Raw genomic sequence first — 24,181 nt, 5'->3', positions numbered from 1 at the left:
TGGATGGATGGATGGACTGGCTGGTCCCATGCACACAGTAAGAAGTTTCACGGCTTGAACACACAACACAGACTCGACTCCTCTTTGGGTTGCTTCTTCTCAAGGATGTCCCGGGGGGGGGGGGGGGGGGGAGTTCTTTCAGGGCCAGACAAAGGCCGGGACGCTGATTGGTCGGGCGGCTGCTCCAATGGCGAGGGCTCAAAGCAAGGCGAGTTTGCATATTGCGCTGGGCGAAGCGGGGTGGGTGCTGCCTGTCTGCACGAGGAGGGAAGGCGCGAGGTTTTGGAACGTTGGACCGGGAGCGAGACGCAGCCTTCCAGCCGGGGCGACTCTGGGACGTTGGAGCGGGAGCCGCGCGCGCCAGAGAGAGGGAGCGCGAGAGACGCCGCTTTCCACCGGCCGGACCGCGGAGAAGGCGCCGCCATTCACACCATGGCTCACTTCAACAAAGGTCCCGTGTACGGGCTCACCGCCGAAGTGCGGAACAAGGTAATCATAATTCTTTTTAAAAAAAAGAGACGGGCAATGGGCGGCTCTCCTCACAACTTTGTTTGTGACGGGGCAACAAAATTAAAAACAGTTTAAAAAAAAAGTAAACGGTCGGCGGTAGATAACGGTCGCTCGCCTTTTGTTTTTGTCTCTTGTGGGGGTTTGTTGTGTGGTGGTGATGGTGGTGGGGTCTCCGGTTACGGTGCCGGTGGGAGAGGGCGGCGAGTCCCCGGGGTCTCTCTAACGTTTCCAGCCCTTATTGTGTGAGGCGCCGGGGCTCCTCTTTGATGTATTTTCCTTCCCCTCGGCAGCGAATTCCTCGGGGACCGAATCCGTCGACGTGACTTTTGTTGGGTCTTTATTCCGAAAAACCAAATGGAAAGATTTGGGGAGCGGGGGGAGAGAAGCTCTGAGCTGAATAGAAACAATTGCGCCGTTTGAATGGGGGGTTTTGTTTTGTCTTTGTGCAGCTTTTTTGGGGGGGGGGGGGGGGGAGGATGTCGGATTTCCTCAGGGAGCAGCTTGAAGCTATTTAATCAAAGTCAGTATTCGGCTCAAGTCTGGCTTCAGAATTCGACGCCGCAATCCCCCCCCCCCCCCCCCCCGTTTTTGAAAATCCAAAGCTTGCCACCCACTGTATTCGACGAAACTGGAGTTAAAATGGGATCTACGCTTAGAGACCGCCCCAGGTTACTGCTGGCTGTAATGTATTGTCCCAAGGTGTGCAGCCGGCAGTGTGTTGGTTTTGCAAGTGGTCTATTGATCTGAAGCCTTTGGCTTGCAAGAACAATGGGACAATGAATGGGGCAGCACTTCAGAATTACAATACTGCTTCTCCCCTCTCTTGTTTCTTGCTCTATCCACTTCTTATCATTTTAGTTTCATTCCAGTTGCAAATCAGAGCAGCCTGCAGAAAATGTCCCCAGTTGTTCATAGTGGAGTCCCTCGGCCACCAACATGAGTGGGGCTGGCTCATAGGTCCCATTGCTCACATTCATTTTGCTAATGAGAGCAGAGTGATTAATTAGACTCTCCGATGCTGTTTGTTGTGTACGTGATGTGCAAGTGATACCGAGTAATCCCTATATCTCTTTTAAAGGGAGTGTGTGATTCTTTTTTTTTTAAATTTAGATTAGCCAATTATTTTTTCTAATTAAGGGGCAATTTTAGTGTGGCCAATCCACCTACTCTGCACATTTTTGGGTTGTGGGGGTGAAACCCACGCAGACACGGGGAGAATGTGCAAACTCCACACGGACAGTGACCCAGAGCCGGGATCGAACCTGGGACCTCAGTGCCGTGAGGCGGTTATGCTAACCACTAGGCCACCGTGCTGCCCCGGAGTGTGTGATTCTTGAGTGCCTTTTAACGTCTGAGCATGTCATGCCACAACGAATGATCAAATATAATAATCTTTATTGTCACAAGTGGGCTTACATTAACACTGCAGTGAAGCTACTGAAAGTCGCCACACTCCGGCGTCTGTTCGGGTACACGGGGAGAATTCAGAATGTCCAATTCACCTCCGTGTGTATTTCGGTACTTGAAGGAGGATACCCATGCAGATACGGGGAGAATGTACAGACTCTACACAGAGTGACCCAAGCCGGGTATCAAACCTGGGACCCTGGCACTCTGAAGCATCAGTGCTAATTAAATCAGGACAGTAGGGGAGGTCAAAAGGAGTTTTATCACTTCAGCATTTCAACTTGCTCAGATCCATCAAGGATCTATCCCAACTGGTGGTTTATCACATACGTTTACTGAACAGGTCTGTACTAAATTTACTATTTTCACTGATCCATTGACCAAGTTAAAATGACTGATCCACTGTGTCATGTGACCTAACACACGTGTGCATACTCTTCTGGGTTCACTTTCTCTGTCATTAAATACTTTGGTTGAGCGTCCCCAAGATATACAGAGAAGACTGTTCTAGTTCATAAAATTTTCCTTTTTGTTCCCTTCCACCTAACTGTGTGCGTGTGTGTGTGGAAATAAGGTACAGCCTTTATTGTGCTGGCCTTTGAATATCTGGGATAATTGTGAGGCCACCTTATAAAACTGGAACCCAGGCTCTCAGTGCCATGAGGAATATGATTGACTCTTAACTGCTCTCTGAAATGGTCTCGCAAACCACTCTGTCCAACACAGTTAGGGATGGGCAACAAATGTTGGCCCATATGCAGGGGCAGAATAATTGAGGTAACTATCCATTTGCAATAGAACAAATCACTTGATATTAATCTCCAGTTTGGAAACTGAATGGACCTCTTACCGTCGTGAAATGCAGAAAAGCACAAGAGCTCTTGGCTGCAAAAGTACAACTTCTAACACCCCTCCTTTCTCTCTCTCTCTCCTCATCTCCACCCCCAAGGTGACGAGCTCATGGACTTTGGCACTATGATTAAGACCATCCGATCAGCTGTACCTTAATATTTCAGTCCTTTTCCAGTATTCACCTGACCAAGCTTTCCATAACGTACCCCTCTTGCCCTACCCACGCACTTGTGTTTTTCCCTAGTTTCTCTCCATTTCCCCACATACCCTTTTCAAGCTCATTTTGCCCATGTGATCCACCTCTGGTCCTTCAGTACACTTCAACTAAACTGCTGACCACCTAACCTCTCTTCCTGGCTCCCATATTAGCTGATTATGTTGGCAGTTCTCTCTCCTTCAGATCTACTTCCAAAGAAAAATTGTTGACACCCTTGATCCTTGCAAATTATGACTCCATTTCCAACCTTCCTGCCACAGAAATTTTGAATATTTGATCTCCTTCATGCCTGTCTTTCTCGAGAGGGAATTCAACCCTGCAATCAGATTTCTATCCCTGCTGCAGTGCCAAAACGGCTCTTGTCAAAGTTGCAAATGACAGTCTCTGTGCCTGCCCCAGGTAAGCTATTACTCCTTGCCCTCTTTATGCATTTGCAGCCTTTGATCTGGTTCTCTGAGAATCACCTCCAATGGCTTCTCTTCCCAAATGACTTCTTAATTCTCATCCTCGCGTCCCCTCGACAACATCAGCTTCCAGATGTACGTTGACAACATCCAACACTTAGCGCTGCCTCTCTGCTCTCTCTAAAATCTTAGGCAGCAGAATGTCCAGCATCCAAGATTGGATGATCAAAATTTCCTGCAACTAAGTAATGGGTATGACAAAGCCATTGTCTTCAGTCCTCCTCACAGATTCTATTCTCTAGCAACTGACTCCATCTCTCTCGGGCAGTTTTTGAAGTTGAACCAGACTGTTTGCAAACCTGGTGTCATATTTGATCCGAAGATAAAGCTTTGACCACGCATCTATACCGAGACTCTTTCCAATTCTGTAACATCGTCCCATTGCATCCTGCCTCGGCTCATCTGAAGCCTCTTCCCTGCCTTCGCTTACTCTAGACTTGACAATTCTCAATGCACTCCTGGTTGGTCTCGCACATTCTACCCTCTGCAAACTGGAGGTGATCCAAAACGATGTCCCATGTCCTAATTTTTGCCAAGTCCCGTTCACGTCTGTGCTTATTGACCTGTCGGCTTCAGATTTAAGCCATGAAGAGGTTTTTGAAATTCTCATTTTTGTTTTGAGGTTCCTCCGTGGTCTCGCCCTCTCTGTTTCTCTGACGGTCCACCCATAATTCTATTCTCCAGTTGTGGTCTCTTGCACGTCCCCAGTTTTTAAAACTGTACTGTTGGTGGCCAAGCCTTGAGCTCTGTAATTCCCTACCTAAGCTCTTCTGCCTCACTATCTCTCCTTTGAGACACTCCTTAAAACCTACCTCTTTGACCAAGCTTTTTGATCATATGCCCTGATGTCTCCTTGTGAGGCTCTGAGCCACATTGTGTTTGATAACGTTTCTGTGAAGCACTATTCATTATAAAAACCGTATGTCAGTGGTGCAAGGTATCACATCAGAAGGTTTGGGGCCTCATGGTAGCATGGTGGTTAGCATCAATGCTTCACAGCTCCAGGGTCCCAGGTTCGATTCCCGGCTGGGTCACTGTCTGTGTGGAGTCTGCACGTCCTCCCCGTGTGTGCGTGGGTTTCCTCCGGGTGCTCCGGTTTCCTCCCACAGTCCAAAGATGTGCGGGTTAGGTGGATTGGCCATGCTAAATTGCCCGTAGTGTAAGGTTAATGGGGGGATTGTTGGGTTACGGGTATACGGGTTATGTGGGTTTAAGTAGGGTGATCATTGCTCGGCACAACATCGAGGGCCGAAGGGCCTGTTCTGTGCTGTACTGTTCTATGTTCTATGTTTACAGACAGACATCTTCTGACCAAGATGAAATGAAAATCGCTTATTGTCACAAGTAGGCTTCCAATGAAGTTACTGTGAAAAGCCCGTAGTCGCCACATTCTGGTGCCTGTTCGGGCAGGCTGGTACGGGAATTGAACCGTGCTGCTGGCCTGTCTTGGTCTGCTTTCAAAGCTAGCAATTTAGCCCTGTGCTAAACAATGCTCTGTGTCAAGAGCTTTTTCTAGACACTGCAACAATATATTGTCATTTTGAGATCAAAACCTGAAACTAGATGAAATTAGGGAATGAAGCTTAATACATACATGATCCTGTTTCGATATGTGGATGAAAGCCAACAGTAGGATAACACCGCATTGCCGATGGTAATTTCTAACCTTGCTCGAAGGGGTGTAACGAGAAACTTCAAAAACAGTATTCGGAATGATGGTTTTCGGATCAGTTTAGTAGCTTTTTGATAACCTGCACCCCCAATGATTCCTGAACTTCTGCCATTGCCACTAAATCCTTCATTTCGGTCCCATAGTGCTAAACCAATACCGTGCCTAGACAAGACTGTACAGTGTTATGGGAGAGGTGTTTTCAGAACCCCAAAATGTATCATGGAGTTCAACCAACCCCCACCTTTAATGGATTGTTGCTTTTGAAGCACACTTCTTGTTCCCCAGGTGTAGTATTACAATTATGGACACGTGGTTTTAAAAACAAAGCCATGTTTCTTCCATGAACTCAAATTAACCTTTTAATAAACATTGGATCTCTTAACACCCCTTACTTCAAAGATAATCCTGAAAATAATACAACACTACCCAATCCTGCAAACTGTTTCTTTACACATCCAAAAGACTTAACATATCCTTCAGACAGAAGCACATTAGATTTATATTCAATATGGAGACCTTTTTACAATTCCGATTTCACCAAAGGATTAAGAGATGGCAGATCTCTGCCTTCATGGCAGAGATCACCAGCAATGCAGCTCACGTCCACACCCAAGCTTTCTTCAAACTGAAACTAAAACTCCAGAACTAACCTCAAAATGGCCGAACTGAGCTCCGCTCCACCTACTCTCTGACATCACTATTTTCTTAAAAATACATTGCTTAAACATCCAATTCTTAAAGGCACTCTCACATGACACCTCCCCCCAAGAAAAAAAACCCATCAACTTCAAGTTGGTTTCATTTTTCAGTTTTGCACCATCCACTAAGAAATGGACACAGTAAATATACGTTTTTGTTTAAAAAAAGACAACACGCGCAAACAGGCATAATAATAAAGCCCATCTTTCCCGTTCTTCGTCCAACCAAAATCCTTCCATTCATCACATTCGTGACAAAGCTTTGGCTATCACATTTTCCCGTCCTGCCACATGTACTATTTTTAAATGAAATGGCTGTAACAATAATCTTCAGCGAAACAGCCTTGCATTGTTATTCCGGAATCGCTCCAAAAACGTCAAAGGATTATGATCAGTATACATAATGGTGTCAGATGGATTGTTGGTCCCATAAATGGGAAAATGTTGCAAAGCCAGCACCAAATTCAAAGTCTCCTTCTCAATCGTCGAATACTTTTTCTGGTGAGAATTAAATTTCTTTGAAAAATAACCAACAGGCCGCTCTAGCCCTTGTCAGCGTCTTGTAGAAGCACTGCACCTACACCCACATCACTTACATCAACAGCCACTTTGAATGTTTGGTATAATTTGGGATGACTAACACAGGAGCAGTGGTTCACACAGCCTTCAGGCCGTCAAATGCCTGTTGACACTCCGCTGTCCACTGGAATTTGTTACGCTTCTTGAGCAAGTCGGTCAGTGGAGCGACCACACTGCTAAAATTTGGTACAGATTTCCGGTAAAATCCGCTCCTACCAAGAAACCGCATTATTCGGAATCTCCCCAATAACTTTCGTTTTCACATCCCATGGGACCATTCGACCCTGTCCGATTGCATGGCCGAGGAAAGTGACTTGGGCTTTTCCAAATTCACCTTTGGCTAGGTTTATCACCAAACCCGCTTCCTGAAGTCTTAAATGTTCTTTCCATGTCTGGCTGAAAACTACCAGATGGTCGATGTATACTGCACAATTGGGTAATCCTGAAACGACTGTATTAGTTAACCGTTGAAATGTTGCTGGGGTATTTTTCATGCCAAATGGCATAACTTTGAACTGGTATATACCATCTGGAGTCACAAAAGCTGAAATTTCCTTCGCCTTTTCAGATAAAGGTACTTGCCAGTAACCTTTCAGTAAATCCAATTTGGAAATAAAAGCGAATTGTCCCACTTTCCCAATGCAATCCTCCAAACGTGGGATAGGGTAAGAGTCCGCTCTTGTAACTGCATTCACCTTTTGATAGTCCACACACAACCGTTGGGTACCGTCTGGTTTAGGTACCGTCACTATGAGTGAGCTCCATTGGCTGCAACCCACTTCAATTATGCCATTTTTAAGCATACACTCAATCTCTTTGCTAACCTGTGCCAATTTTAAAGGGTTGAGTCCATACGGATGTTATTTGATCGGAACAGCATTTCCCACATTTACATCATGTATAGCCATTTTAGTACTTCCCAATTTATCTCTACAAACTTGCCCATGTGATATCAATAACTCTTTCAGGTCAGTTTGTTTTTCCTCTGGAAGGTAACTTAAAAATTCATCCCAATTTTTAAGAACATCCTCTTTTCCAATTTAATTTGAGGTATGTCAAATTCACATCTGGATTTGGTTCGTCACTTTGAGTTAGAATCATTAAAACCTCCTTTTCCTCTCCTTCCCTTTCAAAGTACCTTTTAAGCATATTCACATGACACACTCTGATACTTCCTTCTATCTGGTGTTTTTACCACATAATTCACCTCACTTAATTGCCTTTCAATCTGATACGGTCCACAAAACCCAGCTTTTAAAGGCTCCCCTACCACTGGTAACAACACTAAAACTTTATCTCCACTTGCAAAACTACGAACTGTGGATTTCTTGTCCGCGACCCGTTTCATCACACATTGTGCAACTTTCAAATGTTGTCTAACCAATTCACCTCCTCTATTTAATCGTTCCCTAAAATTTGACACGTAATCCAATAGTGTAATTCCCGATTTCTCATCCACCAATTTTTCCTTAATCAATTTAAGTGGTCCTCTTACCTCATGACCAAAAATTAGTTCAAAAGGACTAAATTTGGGAGACTCATTAGGTGCATCCCTAATTGCAAACAGTACGAATGGAATTCCTTTATCCCGATTCTCTGGATAATCTTGACAATAAGCCCTCAACATTGTCTTTAATGTCTGATGCCACCTTTCTAACGCTCCCTGCGATTCTGGATGGTACGCAGTTGATTTAAATTGTTTTATTCCTAAGCTATCCATAACTTCTTTGAATACCTTTGAGATAACATTTGATCCTTGATCTGATTGTATTTCTGTGGGTCGTCCACATCTAGTAAAGAATTTAAGTAACTCCTCCACAATCTTTTTAGCTGTAATATTACATACTGTAATGGCCTCTGGAAACCTAGTAGACACATCCATTATAGTCAAAAGATATTGATTCCCTTATTTTGTTTCAGGAAGTGGTCCTACGCAATCAATTAGGGCCCTCGTAAAAGGTTCCTCAAATGCTGGAATGGGTATTAAGGACGCTGGTTTTATCACTGCTTGAGGTTTCCCTATCACTTGACGTGTGTGACATGATTGACAAAATTTAACTACATCTTTATGTAGTCCAGGCCAATAAAAATGTTTCTGGATTTTAGCTTGAGTTTTTTCCTTATTCCCAAATGACCTCCCACTGGTACCTCGTGTGCAACTCGCAACACCTCCGTTCTATACCCTACCGACAATACCACTTGATGAACTTCTGCCCACTTTTCATCCGCCTGCATATGTACAGGTCTCCATTTTCTCATCAAGACATCACTTTTACAGTAATAACACTCTGGTATACTCTCAGATTCCTCTTCTGTATATGCTTTCTGATACATACGTTTTATTTCTACATCATTGCAACTCTGCCAATTTTCCTGAACTAAAAATATCCACCTCACCCTCACCTGGTCTTGTTCTTTATCAACCATCTGATCAAAAATCGTTTCTGATACTTGCACTTCAACTTCATCTTCACTCTTTGATTTCTCCTCTTGTCTTAACCTGTGACTTTGCGACCTTGTCACTACACAATCCGGAAAAATCCCAGGATATTCGTCCTTCAACACTTCAGTTGTCTGATTTTCCACTGGCTTATCAACCACAGTAGGCATCACTCCCACCTGCGATCCAGCTATATCATTACCCAAGATAAACTATTCCTGGACAAGATAGTTTATCTATTACTCATACTACCACTTCACCACTCTTCACTGGACCTTCCAACCTTGCCTTATATAATGGAACGCTGCTCCTCTCACCCTGAATTCCACATATCACCACCTTTTCTGGCAACATTCTTCCCAAACTGCATAATTCCTCATCTCTTGCCATTAAAGATTGACTAGCCCCAGTATCTCTTAAAATTGTGACTTCTTTACCTGCTCCTCCTGATACACATGAGTAAACTTTACCCACATAAGTAAATTCTTTAAAGAGATCTGGCACCTTCTTAACAATTATTTCTTGAACAGGCTGTACAATCGTTTGCACCTCCTTCGCTTCCCTTGGGCTTTCCTTTACCACTCTAACAAATCCCACTGTGTTATCCTGTTTTACAACATCAGCATTCCCAGTGCTTTTCTTCAACCACCAGCACTGTGACTTTACATGGCCTAGTTTAGTACAGTGAAAACATTTGGAACATTTCATTTCTTTTCCACTCTCCTGGATTTCTTTTTTAATCTGAGGTACACTTTCTTTATTGTCTCACATCAGATCATCTTTACCTTTACCACTTGAGTATTTCTCATGTCCCCAGTTTCTACCCTTCACCGGCTGAAACTGATGTCGGAAACCAATCTTTGATTTATGAACTAATTCATAATCATCTGCCATTTTCTGCTAATCTCGCAGTTTTAACCCTCTGTTCTGCCACATGAGTTCTCACTACATCAGGAATTGAATTTTTAAACTCCTCAAAGTATAATTTCTCTGAGAGCGTCATACGTTTGGTCTATTTTCAAAGCCCTTATCCACCGATCAGAATTACTCTGAGCCTTTCAAACTCCATGCATGTTTGACCAAATTCTTTCCTTGAATTTCTAAGCCTTTGTCTGTAAGCTTCAGGCACTAGCTCAATATGCACTTAAGATGGATTTCTTCACCTCCTCATACGTTCCAGATACCTCTGGTAGTGATGCAAACACGTCATAAGATCTACCTACCAGCTTTGTTTGAATTAGTAACACCCACATGTCCTGTGACCATTTCATTTATTTAGCTGCCTTCTCAAATGAAATGAAAAAGGCTTCCACTTCCTTCTCGTCAAACTTTGGCAATGCTTGGACATATTTAAATAGATCCCTGCCACGCCTTCGACTTTGACGCTCTTTCTCACTATCCTCATTACTATCATCCAACTGTACGTTTCCCTTTACATCTGTCAATTTTAACTAACTGTCTTGTTTCATGGCCATTTTCTGAAGTTCAAACCCTCCTTATCATTTTCCCTGATCTGTATCTCCCTTTTTCTTTCTGTTCTGCTAGGGCTATTCTTTCTTTTCTTCTTTCTTCTCTCTCCTTTTTCTTTTTCCTCTCTTTCGTATTCAAGCCGCTTTAATTCTTTTTCATGTTCCATTTGTTTAATTTGCAACTGAATTTTTGCCATTTCCAATGAGTCAAACTGTATCTCAGGCAACTTTAAATTCTTAGCCACCGCCATAATTACCTAATCTTTTCGCATTTTGTCAGGTAACGTTAACTGCAATGTTTTTGCCAAATCTAAAAATCTGCTTTCTGATCTCTGTCTGTAAGGTACTCCGTGTGACAGTCTCCACCCCCAAAACCTTCTGAGCCTCTGAAAGAGCCATTGTCCGCAACACACTTAAACTAAAATACCACACCGGAAAAGCAACAATCCTTCACTGTCTTTAAGCTCACAAAAGTCAATCCAATAGATAGACTTTTATCCCCCTCGCGCCCCCAATTGTTACGGGAGAGGTGTTTTCAGAACCCCAAAATGTATCATGGAGTTCAACCAACCCTCACCTTTAATGGATTGTTGTTTTTGAAGTACACGGCTTGTTCCCCAGGTGTAGTATTACAATTATGGACGCATGGTTTTTAAAACAAAACCATGTTTATTCCATGAACTCAAATTAACCTTTTTAAATAAACATTGGATCTCTTAACACCGCTCACTTCAAAGATAATCCTGAAAATAATACAACACTACCCAATCCTGCAAACTGTTCCTTTACACATCCAAAAGACTTAAATCCTTCAAACAGAAGCACATTAGATTTATATTCAATACGGAGACCTTTTTACAATTCCGATTTCACCAAAGGATTAAGAGATAATCCTTCATGGCAGAGATCACCAGCAATGCAGCTCACAGCCGCATCCAAGCTTTCTTCAAACTAAAACTCCAGAGCTAACCTCAAATTCGCTGAACTGAGCTCCGCTCCACCCACTCTCTGACATCACTATTTTCTTAAAGGTACATTGCTTAGACATCTAATTCTTAAAGGCACTCGCATGACAACAGTAAGCTGACTGTTTCCCTTTCAGCCTGTGCTGAGATTCAGTTCCACTTTAGCACACTGCCGTCTCACTTTTTTTACACCTAGACTAAGAACGGGCAGCACGGTAGCATAGTGGTTAGCACAGATGCTTCACAGCTCCAGGGTCCCAGGTTCGATTCTGGCTTTGGTCACTGTCTGTGCGGAGTCTGCACATCCTCCCCGTGTGTGCGTGGGTTTCCTCCGGGTGCTCCGGTTTCCTCCCACAGTCCAAAGATGTGCAGGTTAGGTGGATTGGCCATGATAAATTGCCCTTAGTGTCCAAAATTGCCCTTAGTGTTGGGTGGGGTTACTGGGTTATGGGGATAGGGTGGAGGTGTTGACCTTGGGTAGGGTGCTCTTTCCAAGAGCCGGTGCAGACTCGATTGGCCGAATGGCCTCCTTCTGCACTGTTTAAAAAAAAATAAAAAACAATTCTATAATAGATGCAGTGGCTGAACCGTTTAGAGACACTTGGGTGTAAAATGGGGAAGGTGTAGCACACAGTCTCAAATCTCTTGGTGGTGACTTATTTAGTTAAGCAAGTCGGAAATCTATTTCATTAAGCCTTGCAACATTTACCCTGCTACCACACCTTCCATTGTCAAAAAAGAACTGACATCTGTTGATTGGAGCGTGTACAAAATCTCCAGTATTTTTGTTTATGCAGCCTGGCTGCCACTAATTAGAACTTGGTTAGGCTCATGTAACTTTAGCTCCCATTGTTGCTGCATAAGGATTTTGCATTCCATCTCATTATGTATTTGTAATTTCAAAAATGTTAAGATTCCCAGGGTTTAATCCAGTGGGACAAAGTGCAGCTCTAGTTTTGAAAGATTAGAATTTAAGAGGTTGTGTTGCCTTGTAAGTCTCTCCATTACGTTGTCAAATGTTACTGATGTTATGGCAATATTTGTCTTGAGTTCATGCAGCTGACATCTTCAGCCTGTTTAGAAATCCCATCCCACTTATTCAGCTATGTGGAAAGATCAGTTCTGGGAGTGTAGGCGTTACATTTGCTTATAGGCCTTTTGGGTAGTTACATTGCATGCAGAGTGCGAAGAAAAGAAGTTGGTTGTGTTTTGCCAAAAATACAATGAGATGCAAACTTCAATCAAGAGCTCACGTACTGAATTAAATGTTTACTTTTGCTGCTTTGAGCTGCTTTTTGGGTCTGTGTTCCTGTGTATCGAAACTGTTCTAAGGGTTGTAATAACTTGTTGATAAATAATATAAAAGCACAATGCTTTCCTTTTATTTGTAATCTCCTTGGGTGAAACGGAGGAGGTGAGATTTGAAGGGTTCCCTCTTCTACTTATCACAGGCTGTGATTGTGATATGGTAAACCTTCAGTGATTATTAAATTCAGAGCTGAACAATGGCTTCATTCATAATGAGTTTTTATCTGCTATTGCATTCATTATTGAAGAAGAGGAGGCTAAAGTTACTGAACAGTCCGTTGTAAAAAATATATATTCTGTTTAAGTTCTGATTGTGTTACTACTTCAGGGTGTAATAAAAAGTGCTGAGTAGCATTGAGCTTGCAATTGCTAATGTACAATATTTATAGGTTGGCTTTCAGTACAAGCTTTGTGCAAAATATTGCTTCTCCTGTCCTCGCATGCATTATGTTTTTATACATGCATAACGTATACTTTAGGGGATGGTCGCATAAGTGATCATTTTACTGGATTGACTCTGGGAGATGAGTTCAACACTCATGGCAGCTGGGGGAATTCAAATTCAATTAATAAAGGAATTCAAATTCAATTAATAAATGTGAAATAAAATGCTGGTCTCAAAATTACTGGATTGTCGAAAAACCGACCTGGTTCATTATTTGTCGGAGGAAAACTGGTTTAACCTGGTCTGGCCTACATGTGACTTTGAACTCATAACAACATGGTTGTCTATTAAACTGCCCCCTGAAATGGCTTAAGCCACTCCAGTTGTAACAAACTGCCACAACAAAAGTTGAATAAAAATAAAACTAGATGGACCATGGCATTGACCGTGGCAAAACCTCTTCCTCCTTGACAGCATTGTGGTGTACCTACATCATGCTAACTGCAACAGTTTGACAAGCAGGTCGGCACCACCTTCTCGAGAACAACTAACGTTGGCCGAGCCAGCAATGCTCACGTCCAAAGAACTCATTTTAAAAAAAAACATAGGCACGTTAAATTGCTGGAATTATATTTTGACTGAAAATATAACTAGTTGTAGTCATTGTAAATAGAGTTGCTTCTTTTCATCATTGGAAGCAAGCTTATATATGAAAATTGGGTGAGTATTGGTGAACATTTCACTTTACAAGGCTTTGTGATGATTCCTTCTATCCCAGTAAGAACCTTCATTATAGGAAGATCGTCCTGCAGCACTAAAATGGCATAACAGGTGTTAATTGTTGTGTGACAATAGTTATACCAGCAACAGAAATAACACTCAGAAAATCCAAGTCTGTTTATTGCCAGCACTGGCTGCCACCGCATACAACCTATGGTTCAATGAGCAGCCTTGTTGGTACAGGTTAATCTGGGAGTTAAATGTAAACCTTACTAACTAAGGCACTCTGGTTGCAGCTTGATGATGGATGGATGTGCAATTTTCTTTTTGACTCCAGTGTGCATGCACACATGATGGGAACCACAAAACCACAGTGGTTCTCTGAGGTGCCATAGTCGGGGTTGTTGGTTATGTTTCTTCGTATACCAATCTCTGTTTCAGCCTTTTTTTTTAGAAGTATTTTTATTAATGTTTTGCAGAATTTTTCATAATAAAACAGTAATAACAAAACAAACTAGAGTGGACATTAGCATAGTGTAAATACAGCAAACTCCATGACTTGAGGCTGTTCATGCATTAATGGTTTTGAAATCGACAACGTGCAAAATGTATCCGAGAAGCAGAGGGAAAAAAAATGACTGGAGGGCAAAGATGCTTGCCTGGTTGAGTAGTGTCACTTGTGAAGCCAGATGCCATCAAAAGAATATGTAGTTGTGACAAATCAAGCTTTGATTATATTTTTGCTGCAACAGAACCATGTTATCATCTGTTTTCAAAACTTTGTATTTTCAGGCAAAGCAATAGTGATTGGTATTTAAGCCCTTATTTAACTGCGGTTTCTTTGTGAAATGAGTTTGGATACAACAAAGAGGAAGTGCAGCTTTTTAATCACCATTGCTCTCTGGTTTATTTGATGTGTGTGCTTCATTGATTCAGCGGCGTACTGCTGAACTAGAACACAATGGTGACACTTGGCTATCTGTGTTGTAAGTTACAGAGCCCATCCACATAAATCATTAATGTCTGGAGGATCTTTTACAGTTGGAATACTATGCCATGCATGCACAAGCTTAGCATGGCATTGTTTTCTGACATGCCTAAAGTATTATTTTAGATGTGTGAAGTTTCATCAGTGACATGCTGGTGGGGGGAAATAGGACAAAGTGGTTCAAATAGGAAGTGCATGTACAGCATTCTTTAAAAATGGTTAAAATTGTTTTACGTCTGCTTCTCTTTCTTCTTCCACACTTTTTAAAAATAACTTTAGAGTACCAAATTACTTTTTCCAATTAAGGGGCAATTTAGAGAGGCCAATCTACCTATCCTGCACATCTTTGGGTTGTGGGGGTGAAACCCACGCAGACATGGGGAGAATGTGCAAACTCCACACGGACAGTGACCCAGGTCCTCAGTGCCGTAGGCAGCAATGCTAACCACTGTGCCACCGTGCTGCCCTTTCATCATCCACACTTGAATGTTGCTCATTGTTTTGTTGAAAGAGTGGAATTGTTGCAACTGGGGGTTGAGCACATGTAACCATGAAGCTATGACTGAGAGCTTGTCATTAGGATTTCTCCTATAAATATGACTTGTTCATGCGTGCTCTGTGCAAAGGAAGGTGGCTCATTGTCTGCTGATGCTTCAGCCTGAGCCGTTTTCTTGGCTGTTTTGTGAGTGGTAGTTTGCTATTGCCTTCCACTCTTGGGAGCTTCCTCTTATCCCTTGCACGGCTAATGGAGTGTATTCCATTACACCCCTGACCTGTGCCTTGTAGATGATGGACAAGCTTTGGGGGGGGGGGGGGGGGGTTACTCACCATACGACACCTGCCCCAACAGCTCTGGACACACCCATACCTACTATTGCTGTCTTCTTGAAAATGAACCCACGGAAGCGATGGGCCCCGACGGATTCTCTGGGCGAGCACTCAGATCCTGCGCAGACCAGCTGGCGACTGTATTCGCAGATGTCTTCAACACCTCGCTTCTCCGCTCCAAGCTTCCCACCTCCTTCAAGAAGACCACCATAATACCAGTACCAAAAAGAACAAGATAGTGTACCTCAACAACTACCGACTGGTGGCCTTGACATCGAGCGGCCAGCCTCTCAGACGGCCTTGATCCATTGCAGTTCGCCTATTGCCACAACCGGTCCACAGCAGGTGCTATTTCCCTGGCCCTACAATCAACACTCAAACACCTCAACAACAAGGACACCTATGTCAGACTGCTGTTCATTAACTAGAGCTCTGCCTTCAACACCATTATCCCGACAAGACTAATAACCAAAGTCTGCAATCTTTGACTTGACGCCTCCCTGTGCAGCTGGATCCTTGACTTCTTTGCCAAAAGATTGCAATCTTTCAGGATAGGTATCAGCACCTTCTCCACAATAGTCCACCACACCTGGGGCCCCACAAGGATGTGTGCTCAGTCATCTACTATATTTGATATATATACACACAGGCCTGTGTGGCTAGATTTAACTCCCAGTTTGATCTATAGGTTTGCCGATGATACAACTATGGTAGGCCGTATGTCAAACAACGACGAGTCAGAATACCGGAGGACGATAGATCATTTGATTGCATGGTGTACCAAAAAAATCTCGCTCTCCAAATGTCAGCAAAACCAAGGAGCTGATTATCAACTTCAGGAAGCATAGTCCGACACACGCCCCTGTCTGCATCAATGGCTCTGAAGTGGAGATGGTCGATTAGCTTTACGTTTCTGGGGTCACCATCGCCAGCAGTCTGTTCTGATCCACTCACGTTGATGCAACAGTCAAAGCCTAACAACATCTTTACTTCCTATGGGTGCTAAAGAAATTCGGCATGTCTGCATCGACTCTCTCAAACCTCTACAGATGTGCCATAGAGAGCATCCTATACGGCTGCATCACCGCTTGGTATGGCAACTGCTCGCTCCCAAGATCACAAACTGCAGAGTGTGGTGAACTCAGCCCAGCGCATCATAAGCTTGCCACCTTCCCATTGATTCTGTCTACACCGTTGCTGTATCTGCAGGGCTCTGTATTTTCCATTTTAAAAAAAACTTGCCCACGGTTGATATCCAAATAATTGCTGCCAAATAAAATAACGTGTTGGTCGACTGGTTGCATGCTGATTATCTTGGCCTTCTGAGATCTAAAATGACACACTGAATAACGTGTAGCATTCAGAGTTACATGCTGGTTAAAGCATACTTGGAGATTTGATGCATTTTTCTCAAATGTAAAAATTATTTAATTTGTGTTCAGTATTTTCCTTGCCATTTTTTGCCCCTCTAAACTCTTAAGCTTTTGTTTTTGTTAATCAAGCCTTTTTGGTTCTGCTGCTTGTGGGTAGGGGACGGAAAGGTATTGGACATATACTAGGAGGTGGAGGAGGCCTTGGTGGAAGGACAAGGGCAAGTGGGAGGAGGAGCTGGATGAGGGCCTGTGGACAGACACCCTGGGCAGGGTCAATTCCTCCTCATCTTGTGCCAGGCTTAGCCTGGTTCAGTTTAAGGTGGTGCACTGGGCGCATATGACAGTGGCAAGAATGAGCAAGTTCTTTGGGGTGGAGGACAGGTGTGTGAGGTGTTCAGGAAGCCCAGCAAACCATGTCCATATGTTTTGGGCATGCCTGGCACTTACAGAATTTTGGAGGCTTTGCAAAGGCTATGTCCAAGGTCTTGGACACTGGTAAAGCTGAGCTGGGGGGATAGCGATATTTGGGGTGTCAGAAGATCCGGGAGTGCAGGAGACGAAAGAGGCCGATGTCTTGGCCTTTGCCTCCTTGGTAGCCCGGAGACGGCACTTGTTGATGTGGAGGGACACGAAACCCCCAAGTGTGGAGACTTGGGTCAGTGACATGGCTGGGTTTCTAAGTTTGGAGAGGATAAAGTTTGCCTTAAGAGGGTCCTTGCAGGGGTTCGCCAGGCGGTGGCAACCGTTTCTTTACTTTCTTGCGGAACGTTAAGTGGAGGTCAGCAGCAGCAGCAAACCAGAGCTGGGGGGAGGAGAAGGTGGGGGGGCAGTATGGGTGGTGGATTTATTTTACTTGTAAAGGGCAGATACCCCACCTTGCTTTGTTAAGTTAATTTGTTTTTCTTTATTATTACTATTATGTTTTTTGTTTTCTGTCTGTAGTGGTTGTAAAATTTTGAATAAAACGAACTTCAAAAAACAAAAAGCTTTTTGGTTCTGGCTTTTGGTTTCTCTTCCCCCCCCCCCCCCCCCCCCCCCCCCCCTCCCATCACCCTATTCCTGGCCCAGTGTTTTCATCTATTGGTTACCCAGTGAAACACCTTGAAAAACATTTCTCTATTAAAGGTGCTGTATAAACAGAAACGATTATATTTTCCTGGAATAGTGCAGAAAATGCATTTTTAATCTGTTACAAGAAAAATGTGCATTTGTATAGTTGCACTTCTCACTAATTCAGGATATCCCAAAGCATTTTGCTGCTAATTAATTACTTCTGAAGTGTGGTCATGTTCGGTAGCCAAAATGAGAGTGCCAACATACACATTGAAGTCTCTTGGACAGTGAATTGAGCAAACCTAGAAGGTAATCTGCTGTGGTGACTAAGGGATGAATTTTGATTTTGACATTACCAAGACCATGTTGCTATTTGTTTTTGCTGGAAAATTTCCATGCAACCTGTGACATTCATTGAACAGGGATACAAGGCTCTGGTTTAAACTATGCTCAGGATGGCACCTCTTAGAATTCAATATTTTATCTAGTGCTGCACTATAAATTCCAGCACAGATTATGCGCTCAGGTCCTTGAACCACGAGCCCTCTAGTGCTGCTAACTAAATCAAACCACCATTTCAATGACAAATATTCGGTATAAGTAACTAGGATGCACACAGTTTGAAGCAACTTGAAACCTTTTATGGTGTTAGAAGAGTCTGATGTGATCTGATCTTCTGTTAGTTTTAGACTTTTTGCTACATCACATCAAAGGAATTGAGAAGTTTTAATGACATTTTTCACAGTGTGTGGTTCGAGCCTGGAATGCACTGCCTGCAAGTGGTGGAGGTATGCTGCGTTGAGGCATTCGAGGGCAATGTGCAGGGTTACGGGGAAAAGGCAGGAGGATGACAATAAGTCATAATGGTCATTTGGGGAGGTTGTGCAGGCACAATGGGCTGAATTGCTGCCTTCTGCACCTTAACAATTGTGCAATTTTAATGAGTGCCCTGACTTGCTGCACTCTTTAAATTTGGTTTCCACAGTGCAATTTCTAGTTCCCAAGAGTGAAGTAAATAACCAGTTTGTGGTTATTTGTACCAGATAAATTCACTTGAACAACTGCACAGCTTCAGTTTAAATGTGATTTTAGTGTTGAATTCACAGTTCAGTTATTTAGCTGGGCAGTTCTATGCATTATGCAAAATTACTGTATCTGACTTTAAAAATACATACCAGCGGCTTGTGAATTCAACTTTGCAGTATTATGTCGAGTTTCGTGTGCGAATTGTCCTGTTCTGCATACGAGAGATATTTATTGGAGCATCTGGGTGTCTGAACTTAATTGTTCCCATGATTAGAATTTTGTGGTAGTACATATTCAACGTTGTCCACATTTTAATTTCAGAAGTGTTTGTGTATTTTATAGGGGATGTGATGGCTAAGTACGATTATCACTGGACTAGTGCAGTGGTGCAACCTAACCAGTGCAGTGGTGAGTTGAATCCCACCACTGCAGATGGTGAAACCTAACCAGTGTCTGCATGGGTTTCCTCCGGGTGCTTCGGTTTCCTCCCATAAGTCCTGAAAGATGTGCTTGTTAGGTGAATTGGACATTCTGAATTCTCTTCCGAACAGGCGCTGAAGTGTGGTGATTTTGGGAATTTTCACAGTAACTTCATTGCAGTGTTAATGTAAGCCTACTTGTGACACTAATAAAGATTATTATATTTTTTTTTTTTATAAATGTTTTTATTCAGTTTTCGTATTTTATATTGAACAAATTAAGATTATTATATTAAATAAAAATTTAATGATGACCATGAAACCATTGTCAATTGTTGTAAAAACCCATCTGGTTTGCTAATGTCCTTTAGGGAAGCCTGTTGTCCTTGCCTGGTCTGGCCTACATGTGACTCCAGATCAGCAAATGTGGTTGACTCTTAAAATACACCTCCAAAATGGCCACTCAGTTCAAGGGCAATCGGGATGGGCAGCGCCATCCATGTCCCATGAATGAATTAAAAGAAAAAAAATTATATACTTCTGCAATGTGTTTTCGCGCTAATACTTTTTATTGTGGGTTGCCTTTTAGCAATGGTTGTTGGCTCATAGCGATTCTGCTTCTGAGGGCGAGAACGGCACTTGACATCATTTCTAACTTGCAATTCACATTTCTTGGTATGGAATCTTGAGATAACAGTTCACGGACATGCAAGGACAAATGGAGCTCTGATTGATGGACTACATTTAGGACGAGTTTCCCATATTTGCTACTTGAGTGATTTCAGCTTCAAATGGACTATAAGTGGCCTTTAACCTAGTGAGTTAGCGGAAGCTCTGGACCATTCCGTTCCAATTATTCTGTAATGACTAATGACTTCTCAAGCTCAGCACAAACAAAAACAACAATTGTATGTTATCCCAATGCTAATCAAGACATCTGGTGGCAGGCTCTTTTCCTTGGACGAACGCCAGACACTGCAAGAAACCATTCTAACATGTCTGTAGAACTATTTCAGCGAGAGTGGAAAAACTTACTTCAGCTGTCAATATGAACCTACAAAGGGAACACTGCCTGGAGATTCAACCATTTTTCTATGTAGTAGCCAGTCTTTTGGCAAGACTGGAAAGTAGGTACTTTGTTCTGTAGCACTTCAATAAAAGGCTTGTTGTCATTTAGAAAGCTGTTGGAGTTGTATTAAAAGTTGCATTTTTCCTGTTTTGCGCAGCGTGTCTCGGTACGACACAAAATGGTGTCATATTGTTATGGAGGGAGTTTGTTTCTTGCGTTTTGATGTAATCATGTGAATTGTGCATTTGTTTTTAACATAGTTTTCTCAGCTAGCTTAGTGTCTCCTCCTGAAGATGTCAGTGTCTGATGTATGGTTCCATTGTTGCCAGGCAACCTCTCATTGTAGGGTGGATCTAACCATTGCTCCATGTCATTCATTGGCTTTACCATTGCTGAATCTTTCATTATATCAACGTCCTGGAGGTTACCGTTAGCCAGAAACTGAACTAGGCTAGTCGTATAAATACTGTGGCTACCAGAGCAGGTCAAAGGCTAGGAATCCTGCAGCGAGTAACTTACCACTTGATTTTCCCTAAAGCCTGCCTACCATCTACAAGTCGGGAGTGAGATAAAAAAACTCCACTTGCCTGGATCAGTGCAACGTCAACACTCTAGATATTCAACATCATCCAGGACAAAGAAGCCTGCTTGATTTATGTTTTTTCCACAAACCTTCAATCCCTCCACCGTGTCTACTGTTCTGTAAAACCTCATACTTTGGCCAGTAAATAAATCAAACATTTTACCCATGTGCCCTTATTTGCGAGGTGAACAAAGGACAGAATAGCTATATGGTTTAACACCATTTTAATCACCATTCCCTCAATCAGCAAAGTATGACTAACCCTAAATTGCCCTTGGTGTCCAAAAAGGTTGGGTGGGGTTACAGGGGTAGGGTGGAGGTATGGGCTTAAGTAGGGTGCTCTTTCCAAGCACCGATGCAGACTGGGGCCGAATGGTCGTCTTCCGTGCTGTAAATTCTATGACTCTCAGCTGAGCTTTAGGTTTTAACTGCACTTGGTGAAGGAGGCTGACAAGGCTGCAATCACTCTGTGGATGTCTTCTCTGGGCTTCAAAACCCAGGGTACAATCTTCTTGCAATGTTTGTGCCTGGGTCTCTCCAGGGTACCACTGAAGATCTGTTCTGATCCTTTTTCTTTATGCTGGTATGCTAGCATTGAGTCCAAGGTATACACCCACAACTGGCCATTGTCCCATCCAGACCTCAACTCGTTAATGGGAAAAATGAATACTCTTTGTTTATCCATGGTGATTCAATCAAGCTCATGGTCCTCTGAAATGCCCTCTTCTGGTCAACCACCAGCTCATTTATGGAATCCAATTGCTTCTTTTGTTTATCCTTCGTCCTACTGCGAAGTTGATCACCTGTGCCTGGAAGTTTGTTACATATTCACAGCATGGTCCTGTTCTTTTGTGTAAATGTGAGTGGGTAATCACAAAAGTCCATATAGTAATAACGAGTTAATGCATTGAATTGAATGCTCTTGTGGATGGCCAGTATCGATTCCAGCCAAGGCATCATGTGATGGTTGAGAATGTGCCTTGCCCTGACCACAGTACCAGGTACAAGATGCACTGCAGGAACTCGCCAAAGTTCCTTAGACAGCACCTTCCAACTGTCATGTGGGAGTGCCTTTAAGAATTGGATGTTCAAGAAATGTACCTTTTAAGATCATATTACGGAAGTGATGGCACGGGGGGGGAGCTGAGCTCACTTCAAGTTTTTGGGAATTTTAGTTTCTGTTTGAAGAAAGCTTGGGTGTGGCTGTGAGCAGCATTGCTGGTGATCTCTGCCATGAAGGACTATCTCTTAATCCTTTGGTGAAATCGGAATTGTAAAAATGTCTCCGTATTGAATATAAATCTGATGTGCTTCTGTTTGAAGGATTTGTTTAAGTCTTTTGGATGTGTAACGGAACAGTTTGCAGGATTGGGTAGTGTTGTATTATTTTCGGGATTATCTTTGAAGTAAGGGGTGTTAAGAGATCCAATGTTTATTTGAAAGGTTAATTTGAGTTCATGGAATAAACATGGTTTTGTTTTAAAAACCACGTGTTCAAAATTGTAATACTACACCTGGGGAACAAGCCGTGTGCTTCAAAAGCAACAATCCATTAAAGGTGGGGGTTGGCTGAACTCCATGATACATTTTGGGGTTCTGAAAACACCTCCCATAACATAACCATACCACTACCATCTAGTAGGACAGCAGCAGATACCTTGGAACACCACCACCATGATCTCCAAGGTCACTCACCCCATCCTGACTTGGAAATACATCACCGTTTCTTAGCCATCGCCTGGTCAGAACCCTGGAACTCCCTCCCTAACTGTACTGTAGATGTACCTACACCTCGGGACTGCAGCGGTTCAAGAAGGCCGCTTGCCATACCTTCTGTGTGACACATTGTGTCACATTGGTTTATCTGGAGAATGTCTCCACATAAACATTTTGTGGAAGAAAAAAAGGAAAATTGAGACTAGGCCGGTGCATACTCTATTTTGGCATGCTTGATATTTTAATGGGATATGGTCTGAACATCCTAGCATGCCTGCCTGCAAGGTTTGAGGTGAGAAAGTCAAGCACTGGGATACAACAGCTGGCTCCTGAAAGGACACCATTCCATCTTTTAAAAGGAAATCTGCAGTAAATATTTAAAACGGAAATACAGTGGTAAAGGCTGAAAAGCAGGGAAGTGGGGTACATCTTCTGTCATTGTAGCAGAGCTGGCGCAGACACAGTTCAGCAGAATTGCTGTCCTCTATTGTAGAATTGTGTGGGCTGTGAGATGGCCTGTTCATCATGCTTTTAGGATGTTTGGGTACTTTTTGAGACGGTGTGCCCCCCAAACTCCCGGGTGCTGCCTTCCCCACACACACGCACAACACCGTACTCCCTCCAACCCGAGGATAAATTTCGGGCCAATACTTGCCTTCGAACCAGTAAAACATATATCTTTGTTGCAACTATGTCATTTTGGTGTTGCTGTTACACAAAAATCTCCCAAGTACGGGACCAGGAGTGATCAGCTTTCCTGTTGCTGGTTAACTGTGTTTCTCTCTCCACTTTAACCATGCCCCACTATGGTATGGAACTTGTAGGAACCGTGGCGGTCTTTCCTGAGTATACTTTAATTTCCCAAGGTCCGGAAATCCTCACTCATTGTTTCACTTGGACTCTGATGAACTGAAACTATCAATTTGGGAAATTTAACCCACACATCTGGTAGCTAAGGTATATTGGATAAAATTATTATATGGCATGCTGGCCTTCATGGGTCCAGGCATTGAATATAAAAATTGGCAAGTCATGTTGCAGCTATACAAGACCTTAATTCTGCCTCATTTGGAATATTGTGTACAATTCTGATTGCCACACTACCAAAAGGATGTGGATGCTTTGGAGAGGGTACAGAAGCGGTTTACTAGGATGTTGTCTGGTATGGAGGGCACGAGCTACAGGAGAGGTTAGATAGACTTGGTCTGTTCTCACTGGAACGACTGAGGTGGAGAGGCGACCTGATAAAGGTCAGGTTTAGGGTAGCACAGTAGCACATGTGATTAGCACTGTGGCTTCACAGTGCCAGGGTCCCAGGTTCGATTCCCTGCTGGGTTACTGTGTGCGGAGTTTGCACGTTCTCCCCGTGTCTGCGTGGGTTTCCTCTGGGTGCTCCGGTTTCCTTCCACGATCTAAAGATGTGCAGATTGGGTGGATCGG

At 43.1% G+C, this 24,181-nt stretch overlaps 1 protein-coding gene across 1 annotated transcript in view; it reads left to right on the top strand.

Annotated features, from left to right (window-relative positions):
- The first annotated feature begins 224 nt into the window (after window positions 1-224).
- Window positions 225-24,181, top strand: part of cnn3a (calponin 3, acidic a) — an 81,145-nt gene continuing 57,188 nt past the window's right edge. The window contains exon 1 of the mRNA XM_038793895.1: window positions 225-489. Within this exon, the coding sequence (XP_038649823.1) occupies window positions 433-489 (57 nt within the window). The 5' untranslated portion in view covers window positions 225-432. The remainder of the gene's footprint in view (window positions 490-24,181) is intronic.

This window comes from Scyliorhinus canicula, chromosome 4 (assembly GCF_902713615.1).
Source record: "Scyliorhinus canicula chromosome 4, sScyCan1.1, whole genome shotgun sequence".
In the NCBI taxonomy this organism is placed as follows: domain Eukaryota; kingdom Metazoa; phylum Chordata; class Chondrichthyes; order Carcharhiniformes; family Scyliorhinidae; genus Scyliorhinus; species Scyliorhinus canicula.
This window is presented reverse-complemented; position numbering and strand designations above follow the sequence as displayed.